Source organism: Myotis nattereri (genome assembly GCF_964212035.1).
Source record: "Myotis nattereri genome assembly, chromosome: 3".
In the NCBI taxonomy this organism is placed as follows: domain Eukaryota; kingdom Metazoa; phylum Chordata; class Mammalia; order Chiroptera; family Vespertilionidae; genus Myotis; species Myotis nattereri.
Window position 1 is genome coordinate 33,229,882 of NC_138077.1, and position 17,840 is coordinate 33,247,721.

The 17,840-nt window shown below is 42.8% G+C and overlaps 1 protein-coding gene across 12 annotated transcripts in view; it reads left to right on the forward strand.

The window, feature by feature from the left end:
• ECT2 (epithelial cell transforming 2) overlaps positions 1–17,840 on the forward strand; it is a gene marked incomplete at both ends in the record, with an annotated part of 62,130 nt that overhangs the window by 13,117 nt on the left and 31,173 nt on the right. For 9 of the 12 annotated variants that reach the window (XM_081087290.1, XM_081087295.1, XM_081087296.1 and 6 more), the window contains 4 exons: positions 1–145; positions 6,267–6,403; positions 14,113–14,232; positions 17,203–17,271. The exon at positions 1–145 is cut by the window's left edge and continues 78 nt beyond it. In XM_081087290.1, the coding sequence (XP_080943416.1) occupies positions 1–145; positions 6,267–6,403; positions 14,113–14,232; positions 17,203–17,271 (471 nt within the window). The remainder of the gene's footprint in view (positions 146–6,266; positions 6,404–14,112; positions 14,233–17,202; positions 17,272–17,840) is intronic. The other 3 variants (XM_081087298.1, XM_081087300.1, XM_081087293.1) reach the window with 3 other exon arrangements.

Consider the following 17,840-nt stretch of genomic DNA (forward strand, 5'->3'; position numbering starts at 1 on the left):
TTGAAAGAGACGCTTGCTCAGCTTTCAAGAGAGACAGACCTGTCACCTTTCCCTCCCCGTAAGCGCCCATCAGCTGAACATTCCCTTTCTATAGGGTCACTTCTAGATATCTCCAACACACCAGAGTCTAGCATTAACTATGGAGGTAATTCACATTTAAAATTTATCTTTAAAATTTAGTGGAATGGAATATTGTTAAACTATAGGTAAATCTCTGCTTATAGTGAATATGAAAGGCTCTGCCTTTAATTACTTTTGTTCTAGTTGAGGAGAAAAGGCACATGAAAATGCTTCTATTTAATGATTGTTTACTGTATGCTAAGTGCTTTTGTATATTTTTTGTATTTATAAGATTGATTTCATTTCTTTTATTTTACGGATGACTAAACTGAGGTCAGAGAAATAACTCATTAAGGGTCACACAGCTAGAAAGTGATGGAACCATTCAAAGAGCATTCTTAGCACTAGCTAAATAAAATTATAGATGTATTATGGGGAAAACACATACAATGAAGTAAGAGGAGGCTGAGTTTCTAAAAGTAATACAGGAAAGCTACAATGATTTCTTCTCTGTTGATCATCAATTTTTAATTTTTTAGTCAGCATATAAATAATGTGTTTTCTAGACTTGATAATCAAAACCTTCCATTGATCTCGTGGCACTCTCCATTTATTATTCCCCTTTTCTCTTCCCTTTCACATGAGTACTCTTCAAAGAATTACCGTGGTCCACTACCTCATTTTCTGCTTTTCATTGTCTTTTTAACCCATTCCAGTTGAACTTCAGCCCCCCCCCTACTGTGACATTGGATGTTGCTAGAGAGATGACAGTTTCTATGCAATCAATAGTATTCAGCACATGAACAGCTATTTACTTTTGGACTCATTTTTTTTATCTTGGCTTATGTACATTTCTCATTCTCCTTTGCCCAGCTTCACTCTCCAACTCTGAATGTTGAATGTTATTCCTTTGTTGTTTCTTTTCTTTTTTTATTTTCCCTAAATGATCTCATTTAATTCCATGGCTTTAACAACATTTATATGCTGATGACCCCAAAATTTGTTGTCTTCCCTCTCCAGTTGCCTACTTCATGCCTCCTTGTCCGCATCTTAAACATAACATTATCAAATTAGAACTTTGATTCTCTCTACCACTCTCAACACTATTCCTTTGCCATACTTTGTCAACTTTTTCTGTAGAAAAGATCTCTCTCAGACAATTGCAGTGCCTCTTTATATCCAGTTTTGCCTCTCTACATTAGTATTTAACAGTGGTCTAAAATTATGTAAATTAAATCAGCAGTCACCAACCTTTTGGACCTCCCGGATCACCAGTGGTCTGTGGTCCACTGGTTGGCGACCGCTGTTTTAGATCCTGCCACTCTGCTTAGTCATTGAGTGGCTTTGTATTACCATAACTTTCAAGTTCCTATGTAATCCTTCCTCATCTACCTCTAACCTCATGTGGTATCATGCTTTCCAGTGATACTCTCTAAGCTTCAGTCACACTGTCATTGTTATTCTTTGAATATTTCTACTACATCCATAGCTGAGGAACATTATACTTTCAATTAGGAGATTCTGTATATAATGTTGCAATATTCTAATCATACTGATAGTAAGAAAATGTATTTTAAGCTTTTATAAAATTTATTTTAATTTTTCTTGAAATACATATAAAATATATGAATGCATCCTCCCTGCACTTTGGGTTGGACTAGATGTTTTATATTAGGATAATTTGAACTAACAACGAATTTGCAGTTGATGTTGGGTATTTTTTGAGGGAGGCTTTCTTCATATATATTCAGTGGGGCCTTGACTTATGAGTGTCCCGACTAACAAGTTTTTCAAGATACGAGCCTTCTCTCCGTCGATTTTTTGCTTTGAGTTGCGAGGTAAAATTTGGGTTACGAGCCAGCTTCAGATACCCCACCGCTAGTTGGCGCAGCGAACGTCACAGTGAACGCCACAACATCAGCCCAGCATCACGTGTCTCACTTGTTCACTTTTTGATTTGACATCCGAGTAATTTGAGTTATGAGCTCCGTCACGGAACGAATTAAACTCGTAAGTCAAGGCACCACTGTATATATATATTTATATATATATACTAGAGACCCGTTGCAGGACGATTCCTGCAAGAATAGGGCTTCCTGCGGCTGGAGTGAAGCAGAGAAGGGAGCAAAACCCGCTGAGGCGGGCTTCGCTCCCGCTCCCAGCCACTGCGGCTGGGTTTCCCCTCCCGCCTCCCGCCTCCACAGCCTTGTCTCCGTTCCTGTCTCCGCTGCCTCTACTTTGCTCCCTTCTGTAGCTCTTTGCTTCCTTGTTGTCTTCAGTCTTTGCTCCCAGCCAGTATATGCAAATTAACTGCCATCTTGGTTGTGCTAATTTGCATATATCCTCTCTGATTGGCTGGTGGGTGTGGCTTAAGGCATAGCAAAAGTACAGTCAATTTGCATGTTTGTCTTTTATTAATGTAGATATATGGAGAGTGTAATCATAACCTTTTCCTCCTTTTTTAACTTAAATATTTCTATATGTTGCTTTTTATTTTGAAATAATATCAGATTGCAAAAATACTGCAAATATAAAGATCTCTATATACTTTCTACTCAAATTTCTCAAATGGAAATATTCTATGTTTGCTTTTACATTCATTCATTCATTCATTCATCTTCTCTTTCTCTCTGTCTCCACACATATTTTTATTTTATTTTATTTTATTTTTTTTTTTATTTTTTTTTTTTTACATATTGTTTTTGTGATTAATCACTATGCTTTAATCATGTTCAATTTGTAACAATGAAATTGGGGGTCACCACAACATGAGAAACTGTATTAAAGGGTCGCAGCATTGGGAAGGTTGAGAACCACTGACCTACGAGGCCACTTACCAAGTTAGAATTGGGTACAGTTAACCAACTTCTAACCCCTACAGCCGTGACTCTGTGACATGTTTGCAGAATTGGGCCTTGTGAGATGGCCCCAGTTGTGCCTGACCCGGAGAGCATTACACCTGGCCGAGGAGCCGAGGCATGGGCACCGAAGCAGGGGAGAGCCTGCAGGCAGGGACCACGCCAGCCACTGTCCTGTGATGCCTGGGCCTGGCTCCACTGCGTTGAACTTGAAACTTGTTCTTTACTTCCCCTGGAAGTGCTCTGCGGGGTCACAGACCATAATGAGATGGGAAGATTGGGATGATTGCGGTTGGGCTGGATAGAGTGTGGACAGCAGGGCAGGCCTTGGGGCCAAGAGGACTGAGTCTGCATGCTGCCTGGGCACAGCTGGAGTCCTGAGCAGGGAGAAGAGGGAGCCTGGGAAGAGAGAACCAGGGCTGGAAGGGCGTGGCCTTCGGAGGAGGAGGGCAGTGAGTGTGTGCATGCACGGCGTGAGTGTGCACGTGTGCACGTGTGTGTGTGTGCGCGCGTGCATATGTGGCTGGGTCTGGGCAGTGAGCATTCAGGAATCCTGGTGGAGCCGATGGTCTGATTTGGGGAGGAGGTGACTGAGAGCATCTTGGAGTCGCAGCCTCTACTGCTTTATTTCCATCCCCCAAATTCAAGTTCCTCCGTCCGTCCTTCTCCTGGAGCTCTGACAAACCTCTGAAGCACAGGCGGGAGGGACAGCGAGATCGTGACCAGCATTTCCTTCACAGTAAGACAAGAAGGCACTACAGGGGTATCCAAGAGCAGCATGAGGCATAGGGGGTTAGCTGGCTCTCCTGTTCTCTCTTTAGAACTCAGGGTGGTGCATCCTTCCACAATCCCTGCTCCTGCCACTAGGTCTGTCTTTTTTTTTTTTTTTTTTTTTTTTTTTTTTAATTAAATCTTTATTGTTCAGATTATTACATTTGTTCCTCTTTTTTCCCCCCCATAACTCCCCTCCTCCCAGTTCCCGCCCCACCCTCCGCCCTCACTCCCCACCCACTGTCCTCATCCATAGGTGCACGATTTTTGTCCAGTCTCTTCCCGCATCTCCCACACCCCTTTCCCCCCCAAGAATAGTCAGTCCATTCCCTTTCTATGTCCCTGATTCTATTATAATCAACAGTTCATTCTGTTCATCGGATTATTTATTCACTTGATTCTTAGATTCACTTGTTGATAGATGCATATTTGTTGTTCATAATTTGTATCTTTACCTTTTTCTTCCTCTTCCTCTTCTTAAAGGATACCTTTCAGCATTTCATATAATCCTGGTTTGGTGGTGATGAACTCCTTTAGCTTTTCCTTATCTGTGAAGCTCTTTATCTGACCTTCAATTCTGAATGATAGCTTTGCTGGATAAAGTAATCTTGGTTGTAGGTTCTTGGTGTTCATCACTTTGAATATTTCTTGCCACTCCCTTCTGGCCTGCAAAGTTTCTGTTGAGAAATCAGCTGACAGTCGTATGGGTATTCCCTTGTAGGTAACTGAGTTTCTTTCTCTTGCTGTTTTTAAGATTCTCTCTTTGTCTTTTGCTCTTGGCATTTTAATTATGATGTGTCTTGGTGTGGTCCTCTTTGGATTCCTTTTGTTTGGGGTTCTCCGCGCTTCTTGGACCTGTAAGTCCATTTCTTTCACCAGGTGAGGGAAGTTTTCTGTCATTATTTCTTCAAATAGGTTTTCAATATCTTGCTCTCTCTCATCTTCTGGCACCCCTATAATTCTGATGTTGGTACGCTTGAAGCTGTCCCAGAGGCTCCTTACACTATCCTCGCATTTTTGGATTCTTTTTTCATTTTGCTTTTCCGGTTGGGTGTTTTTTGCTTCCTCGCATTTCAAATCATTGACTTGATTCTTGCGCTCCTCTGTTCTGCTGCCGGGAGTCTGTATAATATTCTTTATTTCAGTCAGTGTATGCTTAATTTCTAGTTGGTTCCCCAATATAACATCGAGGGTCTCATTAGTTTTCTTGTAGCTCTCATTAAGTTTATCGGCGGCTTCTAAACAGTTCTTGAGAGACCTTAAAAGTGTGGTTCTGAACTCTAGATCTTCCATTGACAATTTTGTCCTGTTTCTTTGTCTCTGCATTTTGTTATGCTTCCTTGGTGCACCCCCTAGTGGCCTTTGTGTGCAGTCTTGTAGCTAATTCCAGGGAGGGTTTGCCCTCCAGGCCAAGTGGCTATGAGAATCAGCTGTGTCTGCAGTGAGAGAACTTCTGTCCTCTATGGAGGTGCTAATCTAGCCTTTGCCTGAGGCTATCCGGCAAATGCCTCTGTGCAGGGCTTGGGCGGGGCTGGTCGCACAGGATCAACAGGGTGGGCCAGAGAGAGCAGTTATGGCCGCTCTCAGTCCTGTCCCCAGGGGCTCTGCCTCTCTGAGTCCCAGCAATGGCTGCAAAGCTCGGAGGGAAAGCTGCACTCGCTCTGACCAAAGCCAGGCAGTCCCGCTTCTCCCGTTTGAGTCTGGGTCCCTAAAGACTCGCCCGGATCTGGAGCTCAGAGTCTGCGACTCCCTCCCGATTGAAAACGCCAACCGCGCCCTCCGCCGCCAGCCCGCTCCGCGCGCGCACTCCGCACCTCAGAATTTGACTTCAGCACTGCGCCTCCTCTGAGTGTCCGTATGCGTTTCTCTTTCCTCCTAGTTGTAGGACTTCCACTCAGCCAGCGTTCCAGTGGTTCTGGGTGATGTCCCTCTGTCTTTTAGTTTCACTTTTGAAGTAGTTGTTCAAAGCAGCAAACTCCGGCGTTAACCTATGCCGCCATCTTGGTTCTCTCCACACATATTTTTAATGTTTGAGAGTACAATGCAGATAAGTTGTGCCTTTATGTCTAACACTTAAATTTATATTTCTTAAAATATAGGGAGATTTCTTGTATTTTGTAATTAGGAAGTTAACCTTAATGCTATGATCTACCCCATAAACCTTCAAATTTTATCAGTTGTTCCATTAATGTCCTTTTTAGCAAAAGAGAAAAGTTTCCTCCCCCCCCCCCCCAACCCCCCACCCCCCAATCTAGAATCCATCCCAGGATCACAGATTATGTTACATCTCTTTAGTCTCTTCTAGTCTGGTACAGTTCCTCAGTCTTTGTTTTAATGACCTTGGCATTTTTTAAGAATACAGGCCATCTGTTTAGTAAAAAGTCTGTCAATTTGGAGTCATTGATATTTTTGACAATTTTTTTCTGGCCTCATGAGGAAATTTTAGCGTAATGAAAATCTATATGGTGGTGTATTTATAAGAGTTAGTATGCTTCCCTTTTTCTGTTAAATCTATGTAATGTTTATTACTTATATCTGGCCTGCATTTTAAATCATTCCTCCTTTTTTATTTTTTAGAAACACCAAAGTCCTGTACTAAGTCTTCTAAAAATTCCACTCCGGTTCCTTCAAAGCAGTCAGCCAGGTGGCAAGTTGCAAAAGAACTCTATCAGACTGAAAGTAATTATGTAAATATATTGGCCACAATTATTCAGGTAAGAGTTTGGTTGCAAAATGATTTCTGTTCCAGTGTTTCTACATAAAAAAATCTAAGAGATGTTATTTCTTACAAGAAAATTACATAAGCATAGAATTTGAACATAGATATTAAAAATGAAAATGTGTGACAAAAACTGCTCTTAGAGAAATGCCGTAACTGTAATAGTAATTTTTATTCATGCAGAAATAGCACCATACTTTAAAGAGTGACTTTAAAGAGAGAAAGATCCTGATTAGATTATCACAGTGGGCCGAGTTTAATTCAGAATTTTGCAGGTTCCTTGTCAAGATTCTGCATTTATATTTATATTTGGAAGTTGGAGATAACTTTTTCTGAAAGTGTGTGTTCTCTAGAGTCATTGCTTTAGGTAGTGCTATATATATGTGGAAAAGAGCCATAACAATAAAGTGTAACAATATGGATGTCAGTACTTCTTAAAAAATCCTTTCATATGTCAAATTTTCTTAAACTTTGCAATGGTTAGTCATAAATAAATGTTAACTCCATGTTTACCACTATTAAAATGTACTATGAAGTTATTTCTGAAGAAAAAACAATTCTAATGAATCCTTGTAATATGAGATTGAAGAAAGTATTAAGGAATAAACCAAAATTCAAGGTTCTGCAAGACATAATAATAATAGGACTTTTTTGGGAATCTGTAGAAAGAAGGAATAAATTTCTTTTAGGGAATGACGGATATAGTTTGTCAGGAAAATTAAGTTAATACCATCAAACTTATCTTTGAATAGAAAAATGATAGTGATAAGAAATGGAAATTTCTTGGTAGTGATGGAGAGATTATCCTTCATAGTTAATTTGTTTAGTAGTAGTCAAAGTTCATGAGGCCTCAGCTGTATTAAACTTTACTTGTTTTAAGTCATCCTTTCTCTTCCTCAAGGGAAATATCCTGGATGACTTTCTAGTTTAAGTTTTTATAGTCAGCCAAAATGTAGTTGAGTAGCAGAATATCCTTGTGGCATACACTGTTCATATACTTTGGTAGCATTTATTAACTAGAGATGTAAATTCTTCCAGAACTCCTCTTTAAAAGCCCTTGAAATTATTAAACTGCATACAGAATTTCATACTGCTATGCTTAGTATAAACTCACCTAATCTTTTACTTAAAAGATTATGGTCTATACCTGGCCTGTGTGGCTCAGTTGATGAACTTTATCCCATGCAACAAAAGGTCACAAGTTTGATTCCAGGTAAGGGCACATGCCAGGGTTGCATGCTCAATTCCCAGTAGGAGGCATGTAGGAGGCAGCCGATCAATTTTTCTCACATCAATGCTTCTCTCCCTTGCCTTTTATCTCTCTAAAAATCAATAAAAACATATTAAAGAAAAAGATTAGGGTCTAAACTCATGATAGTGTTTTCTTGAAGCTTTATTTTAGGACTGATGTGTTCTTTTTTTTTATATTGAATTTAGAGTAAATTTTAACATTGCTCCCAAATTAAATAAATATCTAGCATACTATCTAATAAAGACAGAATATGCAAATTGACCATCACACCATCACGAAAGATGGAGGTGCCCAGTCCCCTCAGCCCTACCGGAGTCCCCCAGTCATTTCAGCCTCCAGGGGGTGGCCGACCTGCAGTGCGACCGGACCCGCTCTCACCTCCCCAGCCACCCAGGGCCGGCCCGAGGCGCAGGCAAGTCTTGAATGGCAGCTGCCCAGCTGACGCCTGAGGTGCAGGCAAACCTTGGATGGCGGCTGCCCAGCTGCCTAGGGCTGGCCTTAGGCGCAGGCAAGCCTCAAATGTCAGCTGGGCAGCCAATAACCTAGGTGCAGGCAGGCCTGGGATGTCAGCTGCCCAGCTGCCCAGGACGGGCCCAAGGTGCAGGCAAACTTACGATGGCGGCTGCCCAGGGCCGCCCGAGGCTCAGGTAACCAGGGCTGGCCAAGGCTTGCGCTGCCGATAGTGGCAGTAGCAGAGGTGTGATGGGGGTGTTGCCTTCCCCTGATGGCTGGGTCACCTCCCACCCCTGAGGGCTCCCAGATTGTGAGCAGGCTGGGCTGAGGGACCACCCCCCTCCAGTGAATGAATTTTCATGCACCGGGCCTCTAGTACATTATAATATAATGTAGAATAACCTAACTATTCCAGAATATTATAAAAATCTACACTAATAAAAGACAAAGATGCTAATTGCCCGTACCTTTGCTACGCCCTAAGCCACGCCCACCAGCCAATCAGAGTGACTATATGCAAATTAACCCAACCAAGATGGTGGCCGGCAGCCACGGAACTGGAGCAAGCAGAATGCTTGGTTGCCCGGGCGATGGAGGAAGCCAAGCTTCCTGCCTGCCCTGAGCTGGCTGTGGCCTCCGCTCGTGGCAATGAAGTTTTAATTATAGAAGACAGATAAATCCCAGATACCTGCTTCCGGCCAGCCTCCACTGGGAGCTTGGGTGGCTGGGGGTTGTGGCCAGCCTGCAAACAGCCATTAGCCCCTCATCCAGGCTGGCCACACCCTCATGGGGTGAGGGTCCCTGCTGGGAGGCTTAACTAGCCTGAAAACGGCCCTCAGGCCCTCACCCAGACTGGCCAGGCACCCCAACGGGGACCCGCACACTGAAGGGGCTGTGGCCAGCCTGCAAACAGCCATCAGCCACTCACCCAGGCTGGCCAGGCACCCCAGTGGGGTCCCCCACACTGAGGGGGCTGTGGCCAGCCTGCAAACAGCCATCAACCCCTTACCCAGGCTGGCCAGGCACTCCTATATAATAAAAGGATAATATGCAAATTGACCCTAACAGCAGAGCGACTGGGAATCACTGGTCACTATGACACACACTGACCACCAGGGGGCAGACGCTCAATGTAGGAGCTGCCCCCTGGTGGTCAGTGTGCTCCCACAGGGGGAGCTCTGTTCAGCCACAAGCCAGGCTGACAACTGCTAGTACAGTGGTGGTGGTGGGAGCCTCTTCCGCCTCCTCAGTAGCACTAAAGATGTCTGACTGCAGCTTAGGCCTGCTCCCTGCTGGCAAGTGGACATCCCCTGAGAACTCCCAGGCTGACAGAAGGATGTCTGACTGCCAGCTTAGGCCCAATCCCCCAGGGAGCAGGCCTAAGCCAGCAGGTGGTCATCCCCTGAGGGGTCCCAGACTGCGAGAGGGCACAGGCTGGGCTGAGTTGGACTGAAAGGGGAGCAGATAGAATATACATACAAAATTGTAATATCAAGCAGAAGGTTATATGCATCATGGGGGAGGTTTAGTTAAGATAATTTGGAGATTTGTGAGGTTTGTTTTACTCTTCTTCCAGCTTAGGAAAGTGTTGGATTGGAATTTTTGATAGGTTGAACATTGGAAAAAGCGTGATAAGGAAAAAAATTGAGTTGGATTTTAAAGTATGAGTCTGATTGGGACATGCAAAGAATATCATTGGGCTGTGTATTTTGAAATTTTGCAAACAATACAGATGATTGAAGATGTATATTCAAGGTATTGAGAATAGTCTAGGGCAGTTGTTCTCAACTTTCCTAATGCCGCGACCCTTTAGTACAGTTCCTCATGTTGTGGTGACCCCCAATTTCTGTTACAAATTGAACATAATTAAAGCATAGTGATTAATCACAAAAACAATATGTAATTATATATGTGTTTTCTGATGGTCCTAGACGACCCCTGTGAAAGGGTCGTTTGACCCCCAAAGGGGCCGCGACCCACAGGTTGAGAACCGCTGGTGTAGGGGGATTAAAGATTAGGGTAGTATGAAGGGAATGAGGGTGGGGATAGGGTTTGGATACAGTGAGAGTTGAGATAAGATGCCTGTGCCATAACTAGGAAAGCCCTTTGTCATCTGGGAGCTGTAGAATGGGAAGATAAAATCTGACTAGCATTTTAGAAAGATAACTTGGTTCAGAAGGAGATATTAAAGAGGACAATTTGTGGAGGCAAGGAGACCAATGTGGAGGTAATTTCAGTAGTCTCGATTAGATTTTGATGACCTGAACTTCTTAGTCATCAAAATGAAAGTGAAATGAGGATAAATTTAAGAAGTATTGGAAAGGTAGAATCAATAGTTCTTTGCCTCTCTAATTTTATATGGGGATTAAAGCAAACCCAGAAAGTTTTTAGAATGGTTTAACATACCTTAAGACTATTGAGAGATTTTTAATGAAACTATGTATTTTGGTTGTTTGAGTATTTTTGTTAAGAATTTTAAATTAAATGTTGATTAGATAAAGGAATATTTATAAATGATTACAAATATGTTTGAAACCTTTATTGTGTTTCTTTACCTTCGTCAGAGATAATCATCATCTCGAATTTTGTGCTTATTTCCTTTAGTTCTATCATATATCTTTAGAAAAACAAATTATAACTATATATTTTTAATGATTTGCTTTTTCTCTTGAGAGTAATGTTTTTGAGACACATCTGTGTTGTTGCAGGTAGCTGTAATTCATTTTTCTGTATGAATAAGTCAGTTTATTTAACTTTTCTTTTTAATGGACATTGGAGTTAAGTTTCAGTGTTTTGTTTTTGTTTTTACTCTTACTAGTAGTCTACTGTGAATATTCTTACTCATGTCTCCTTGAGAACATACTCTGAGTAAAAATTTGGAATTTCTGACTCACACACATTTTTAACTTTACTGGAAGTTGATAGTAGATTAGAAACTAGGTTTGTGTTAGTCTTCTGTGCCTACTGAGGTTTTCATAGGTAAAGCTTAACTTTCATCACTTTAGGCAAATGTCCTTGGCAAAAGTTGGTTTTAGTGTTCAACTCTCTACATTCACTTAGATTTTGGCCTCTGAAGGTATTTCACTGTCTTGTCAGTTTATTGGTATATTTAGAAAGAAGTTTTTCTTCAGATTTTCAGTTGTTTTCAGCAAGGAGGGTTCACCATACTTAGAATTGGAAGTCCTCAATAGAAGAGAATGAACTGTTGTAAAATTATAGTTCTTAAAAATAGTAACAATTTGTAATCTTCATGTCATTTCGTAGTATTTATAATGTACTTTCTTTTTTTACATTTCTTAAAAAACAAACAACAACTTCCATTAATCTCCTGGCATATGTGCTATTATTGTAATTCATTTTACTTCTACATATATTAAGAACCCAACAATACTGTTATTTATTATTTTTAATTGGGTTGTTTCCTCCTGTGTTTGAAAATTATACACACACACACACACACACACACATACATACACATATACACACACACATATGTGTGTGTGTGTGTGTGTGTGTATGATACTATTCCTTTGTCAGATATGTGATTTGCAGATATTTTTGTTAATCTAAAGCATGTCTTCTCATTGTAAGTTTTTTGCTGAAAAAAAGTTTTTAATTTTAATGAAGTCCAATTTATCAGATTTTTAAAAATAGATCATACTTTAGTTATATTTAGGCTGAGGTTTATTTTTTTGCAAGTAATGTTCTAGTACCATTTGTTGAACAACTAGCCTTCCTCCATTGAATTGCTTTTGTACTTTTGTCAAATATTACTTCATATTTGTGTGGGTTTGTTCCTGGAATTTATTCTCTACTATTGATCTTGTATGTTTCTCCCTTCACCACACAGTCTTGAATACTGCAGTTTTATACTAAGAAGTTCCTTTGCTATTCCATATACATTTTTAGAATCTGGTTTTCTTTGTTTACAAAAAGTTCTGGAATTTTGATAAGTATTGGGTTAAATCTATAGATCAATTTGAGGGAGAATTGACACACACTGTGTTGAGTCTCTCAATCCGCGGCCATATGTGTTCTTTGATCAGCATCTTTAGTTTTCAGCATAATTTACATGTTTTATTATAGTAAGTCTTCATTTAACATTGTTGATAGGTTCTGGCACTTTAAGTGAAACGACGTATAATAAAACCAGTTTGACCATAGGCTAATTGATATAAATAAGAATTAAGTTCCTATGGCATCTAACAATATTATAATGAAAGGATGTTTATTCAAGGATCTGCTGTATATTTATACTTAAGTACTTTAATTTTTTATTGTACATGATACTTTTTAAATTTTGGATTCCTTTGTATATTACTGGTATATAGAAATGATTGATGTGTCTGTGTGCTCTGTGCATGAATGCATGTGCATGCTGACCTAGTATCCTGTGACTTCACTGTATTCACATATTAGTTCTAGGAGCTCTTTATCCTTTAGTTTTGTGTGTGTGTGTGTGTGTATTTAAGTTGAGTTCAGAGCGGAAGTGCGGGGAGAGAGAGAGAGAGAGAGCGAAGCATCAATGATGAGAGAGAATCATTGATCAGCTGCCTCCTGCACACCCCAGGCATGTGCCCTGACCCAGAATCGAACCTTGATTTCCTGGTTCATAGGTTGACAATCAACCACTGAGTCACGCTGGCCGGGCTCCTTTATTTTTTATTTGTTTTAGATTGATACAAGCAACAACATAAATACAAACAGGTCTTTTGTTCCAAATCTTGTCTCCTTCCCTTACACCGAGGTTCTGTGCTACCATTTAAAAACATTTAGTACTTACAGTAAGTGCATGTCTGGAAATAACTGATTGCTTATTGCTTTCTTCCTTACTAACTTGAATAAAAATAGAAATTACTCTTGTATCATACTAACAGTTTTAATTTGTAGAACTGTGTGGTAAACTTTTGTTAGATGCTAACATAACATTTTATTACAAGAGCATATATACACATATACACAGATCCTATATAATAAAAGGCTAATATGCAAATTATCCCCCGACCGGCAGTTTGACCAGGGGGTGGGGCCAGCCGGCCAACCACCCGCAGCCCCTTTCCCCGGCCGACCCTGCCCTCGATTGGCCCCCCTATCCTGATTGAGGGCGGGGCTGGCCAGATTCCACTTGTGCACGAATTTGTGCACCAGGCCTCTAGTCTCTATATATAAAAGTGTAAGTGACCGAAGGACTGGTAGACCAGTTGCTATGATGCGCACTGACCACCATGGGTCAGATGCTCAACGCAGGAGCTGCCCCCTGGTGGTCAGTGCACTCCCACAGCAGGAGCACCACTCAGCTGACCTACGGGCACCAGATGCCAGGCTCATGGCTGGCAAGCGCAGCTGCAGTGGTGGCTTGAGCCTCTCCCGCGGACACTCCCCCTGTGTATCTCTCCGCCATCTGGACGGGGACCGGGACCAGCAACCAGACTGACTGGGCACGAGCTGGCCGCTGCATGAGGAGCAAGGTTGCAATAACAAGTGGCAGCTGTGCGGTCATGGGTACGCCGGTATTGCCCTAGGATGGGCACGTGGAGACCGCTGCGGAGTGGCAGTGAGCCTACTGAGCAGCGGTAGCAGGCGCAGTGTGGCCAGGATGAGTGGGAGCCGTATGGCGCCTGGCCTGGGCCTGGGCTCAGGCTCCTCCCCGCCTGCCTGCCACTTTGTGCACTACTTCGTGTACTACTATGTGCTGTGTGGGATCGATGAGCTGAGGGGTAAGGCCGGGCTGCGGCGGTGCGGAGGTTCACTGATCTCCACAGGCCAGGCTGCGGGACCTCACTGGTGTATGAATCTGTGCACTGCGCCTTTAGTATATAAATAAATGGGATAAAGTAGAACAGAAAATGTTAGAAAAAAGGCCTCAGATTTAGAGAAGTGTTTTAAAATCATTTTTCTTTTTCATCAACTTTTCATCTCCCCTTTATCACTATTTGTTAGTTTCACTACCTTCCCCCTCCCCACAGTCTACCTAAACTAATCTTTTTTTTACCTTTTAGTTATTTCAGGTACCTTTGGAAGAAGAAGGACAACGTGGTGGGCCTATCCTTGCACCAGAAGAGATTAAGACTATTTTTGGTAGTATCCCAGATATTTTTGATGTGCACACTAAGATAAAGGTAAATTTGTATATGTTAGGCTCATAGTAATTCTTTTTTATGTATATACTAGAGGCCCGGTGCACAAAAATTTGTGCACTCAGGCGGAAGGGGGGGGTCCCTCAGCCCGGCCTGTGCCCTCTCACAGTCTGGGACCCCTCGGGAGATAACGACCTGCTGGCTTAGGCATGCTCCCAGGTGGTAGAGGGCAGGCCCAATCCCTAGGTGCAGCCCCTGGTCGGGTTCAGAGCAGGGCCAGTTGTGGAGTTGGGGCGCCGCCACTGTCATGCACAGAGCAAGGCGGATCGGGAGGTTGCGATTCCACCCTCAGTCACGCTCAGGGTACGGCTGATTGGGGGGTTGGGGCACCACCCCCTGTCACACTCAAGGCAGGGTCGATGGGGAGGTTGCAGTGCCACCCCCTGTCACGCACAGAGCAGGGCCGATCAGGGGGTTGGGGAGCTCCCCCCGTCACTCACAGAGTAGGGCTGATAGGGGAGTTGGGGCACTGGCCCCTGTCACACACAGAGCAGGGCGGATCAGGGGATTGGGGTGCCGCACCCTGTCACACTCAGGGCAGGGCTGATGGAGAGGTTATGGCTCTACCCCATCACACACAGAGCAGGGCCTGTGGGGGGCAGTTGGGGCACCGCCCTCTATCACCCACAGAGCAGGGCCGATCATGGGGTTGGGGCGCCGCCACTGTCACACTCAGGGCAGGGCCAATGGGGAGGTTATGGCTCTACCCCGTCACACACAGAGCAGGACCTGTAGGGGGGGAGGGTTGGGGCGCCGCACCCTGTCACACACAGAGCTGCAGGGCGATCAGGGGGTTGGGGAGCTCCCCCCTATCAGGCACAGAGCGGAGCTGATCAGGGGGTTGGGGCACTGTCCCCTGTCACTCACAGAGCAGGGCCCATCAGGGAGTTGGGGTGCCGCCCTCTATCACCCACAGAGCAGGGCCGATCAGGGGGTTGGGGCACCGCCACTGTCACAGTCAGGGAAGGGCCGATGGGGAGGTTATGGCTCTACCCCGTCACACACAGAGCAGGGCCCGTGGGTGGGGGGGTGGGTTTGGGGCGCCGCACCCTGTCACACACAGAGCAGGGCCGATCAGGGGGTTGGGGTGCCGCACCCTGTCACACACAGAGCCACAGGGCGATCAGGGGTTTGGGGAGCTCCCCCTGTCAGGCACAGAGCGGGGCTGATCAGGGGGTTGGGGCACCTTCCCCTGTCACGAACAGAGCAGGGTGGATAGGGAGGTTGTGGCCCCGCCCCCTGTCACACACAGAGCCGCAGAGCTATCAGGGGGTTTGAGCGCTGCCCCCTGTCACGCTTATCCCGGTGCTGGGAGGCCTTGCGGCTCCGCTGATCCTGGTGCTGGGAGGCGTATTACCCTTTTACTATATAGGGTAGAGGCCTGGTGCATGGGTGGCTGCCAGCTGGTTTGTCCTGAAGGGTGTCCTGGATCAGGGTGGGGTCCCCACTGGGGTGCCTGGCCCGCCTGGGTGAGGGGATGATGGCTGTTTGCAGCTGGTCACACATCCTTCAGGGTGGGGGTCCCCACTGGGGTGCCTGGCCAGCCTGGTAGAGGAGATGATGGCTGTTTGCAGCTGGTCACACACCCTTCAGGGTGGGGGTCTCCACTGGGGTGCCGGCCAGTTTGGGTGAGGGGCTGAAGGCTGTTTTCAGGCTGGGGGTGACTGAAGCTCCCAACTGCTCCTTTTTTTCTTTTTTATTCTGGTCCAGCTTTAGCTTTGAGGCTTGGCTCCAGCTCTTAGGCCTCTGCTGCTGAAAGTAGGTTTCTGGCCTTTGCTTACAATGTTGCGATCCTGCTGGCTGAAGCCCGGCGGACTAAAGCAGGTTTCTGGGGTTTTGTTTAGCTTCTATATTTGTTACATAGTTGCTTAGAGTTGCAGCTCAGAGGCCTGCAGCGGCAGGCGGGGAACATTGGAGTCCTCTGTCACTGAAGCAAGCAAGCCTCATGTTAGTTTCAAGCTGCCTGGCTGCTGGCCGCCATCTTGGCTGGAAGTTAATTTGCATATTGCCCTGATTAGCCAATGGGAAGGGTAGCGGTCGTACGCCACTTACCGTGTTTCTCTTTTATTAGATAGGATTATGTATATTTATTATGATTTTTCAGGTACTTCTGATGAGCTAAATAAATTTTGTGTCTAAAATTTTTCATTTATTCCTTCGGATGATTTGTTCTTTGCTGTAATGCATTGTTAATGTTTGTTGTTTGCTTGTGTTGTTTTTTTTAAAATTTGAATTAATCCTGAAAATAAGGAATTGAGGCCTCACAAAGTCTTCTATAGAGAAATGTAGTGGCTAGTGTTATTTTTCTACTATTGTTCCTCTGTTCTATGGTTTTGTTTTGCTTCAGTTTGTGAAACTGTAAGGGACTTAGAGTTTATTTCATTCAATTCTCTATAGTTAGATAAATGCTAAAATCATATAAGACAATCCTATTTTCTTTTTAATGATTTTTTATTTTAAGTGAAGGATTCATGATTTCCAGGTATCAATCAATCATAGTAAAGTAAATTTGGGGAGGATTAGCTGAGCTCTTAAAAGTAGTTTAGGTTTATTTCTTTTTATTTTTTCTGTGTTGTTCTTGAATTAAATTTATCAGTTTTCTCAAAATTACCCATATTAGTGTTTATCCCATCTTCCAGGAAAAAGATTAATCTGAATTATAAAATGTTTCAAGCAAATATATTAACTTACTTTTGATATTACTGTACATTACAAATACAAGTATAAAAGATCTATAAGTTAATAAAAATGCAGTTTATCAAATACTTTTATATTTTATCAAAATCCTTGGATATTTCAGTTATTTCTAGATATAAAGGGGACACACTGTGTAAAGTACCTTCAAAATGACTATCTTTTTTTTAAAAAAAAATGACTATTTTGAAAATGTTAAAAGATATTTAAGAGATTGTCCAGTATAATTTTAAATGCCTTAATTTGTGTTTTTTTCAGGATGACCTTGAAGACCTTATTGTTAATTGGGATGAAAGCAAAAGCATTGGTGACATCTTTCTTAAATATGTAAGTATTTTATTTCTTTTTAAAATTTCCAGATTACATATCATAAAGGATTGGCAGGAAATGAAAGTTACATGCTTAAATGTGAAAGCTTTTAAAATTTTGACATCATTGTGTTTGTTAAATATAAAACTTAACATTATCAATAGGTCAAGGTCATCATTAGGAACACTGTTGTACTGTGCTGTAATTATTTTATTATATGTCAAGTTATTTGCCTTTCACAAATGGCCATAGATTAGTGATTTTTCTGAAATTTTCTTTAACTGAGTTTTCATTTTTATTTTTCCTTAGTTGATATTACTTCTTGCTGTCATTTTGTCTGCTCTGCATAAAAGCTTCTAATAGACTACTTCTCTGTTTTGAGGCCTTCCAGCTTCCATTCTTACCATGTAGTTGCTCAGATTTTGTTGTTGTTGTTGCTTGAGAATTCCAAATATGCAAATTATTCTCGCATACCTTTTGATACCTTTTAGTCTCCTCAATTAGCCAAGACATTTTTCCTTTTCTTGTTTGCATTTTTGGCTAATAGTTAATCTTTTAATGGTGGTTTGGATCCTTCAATAAATAAT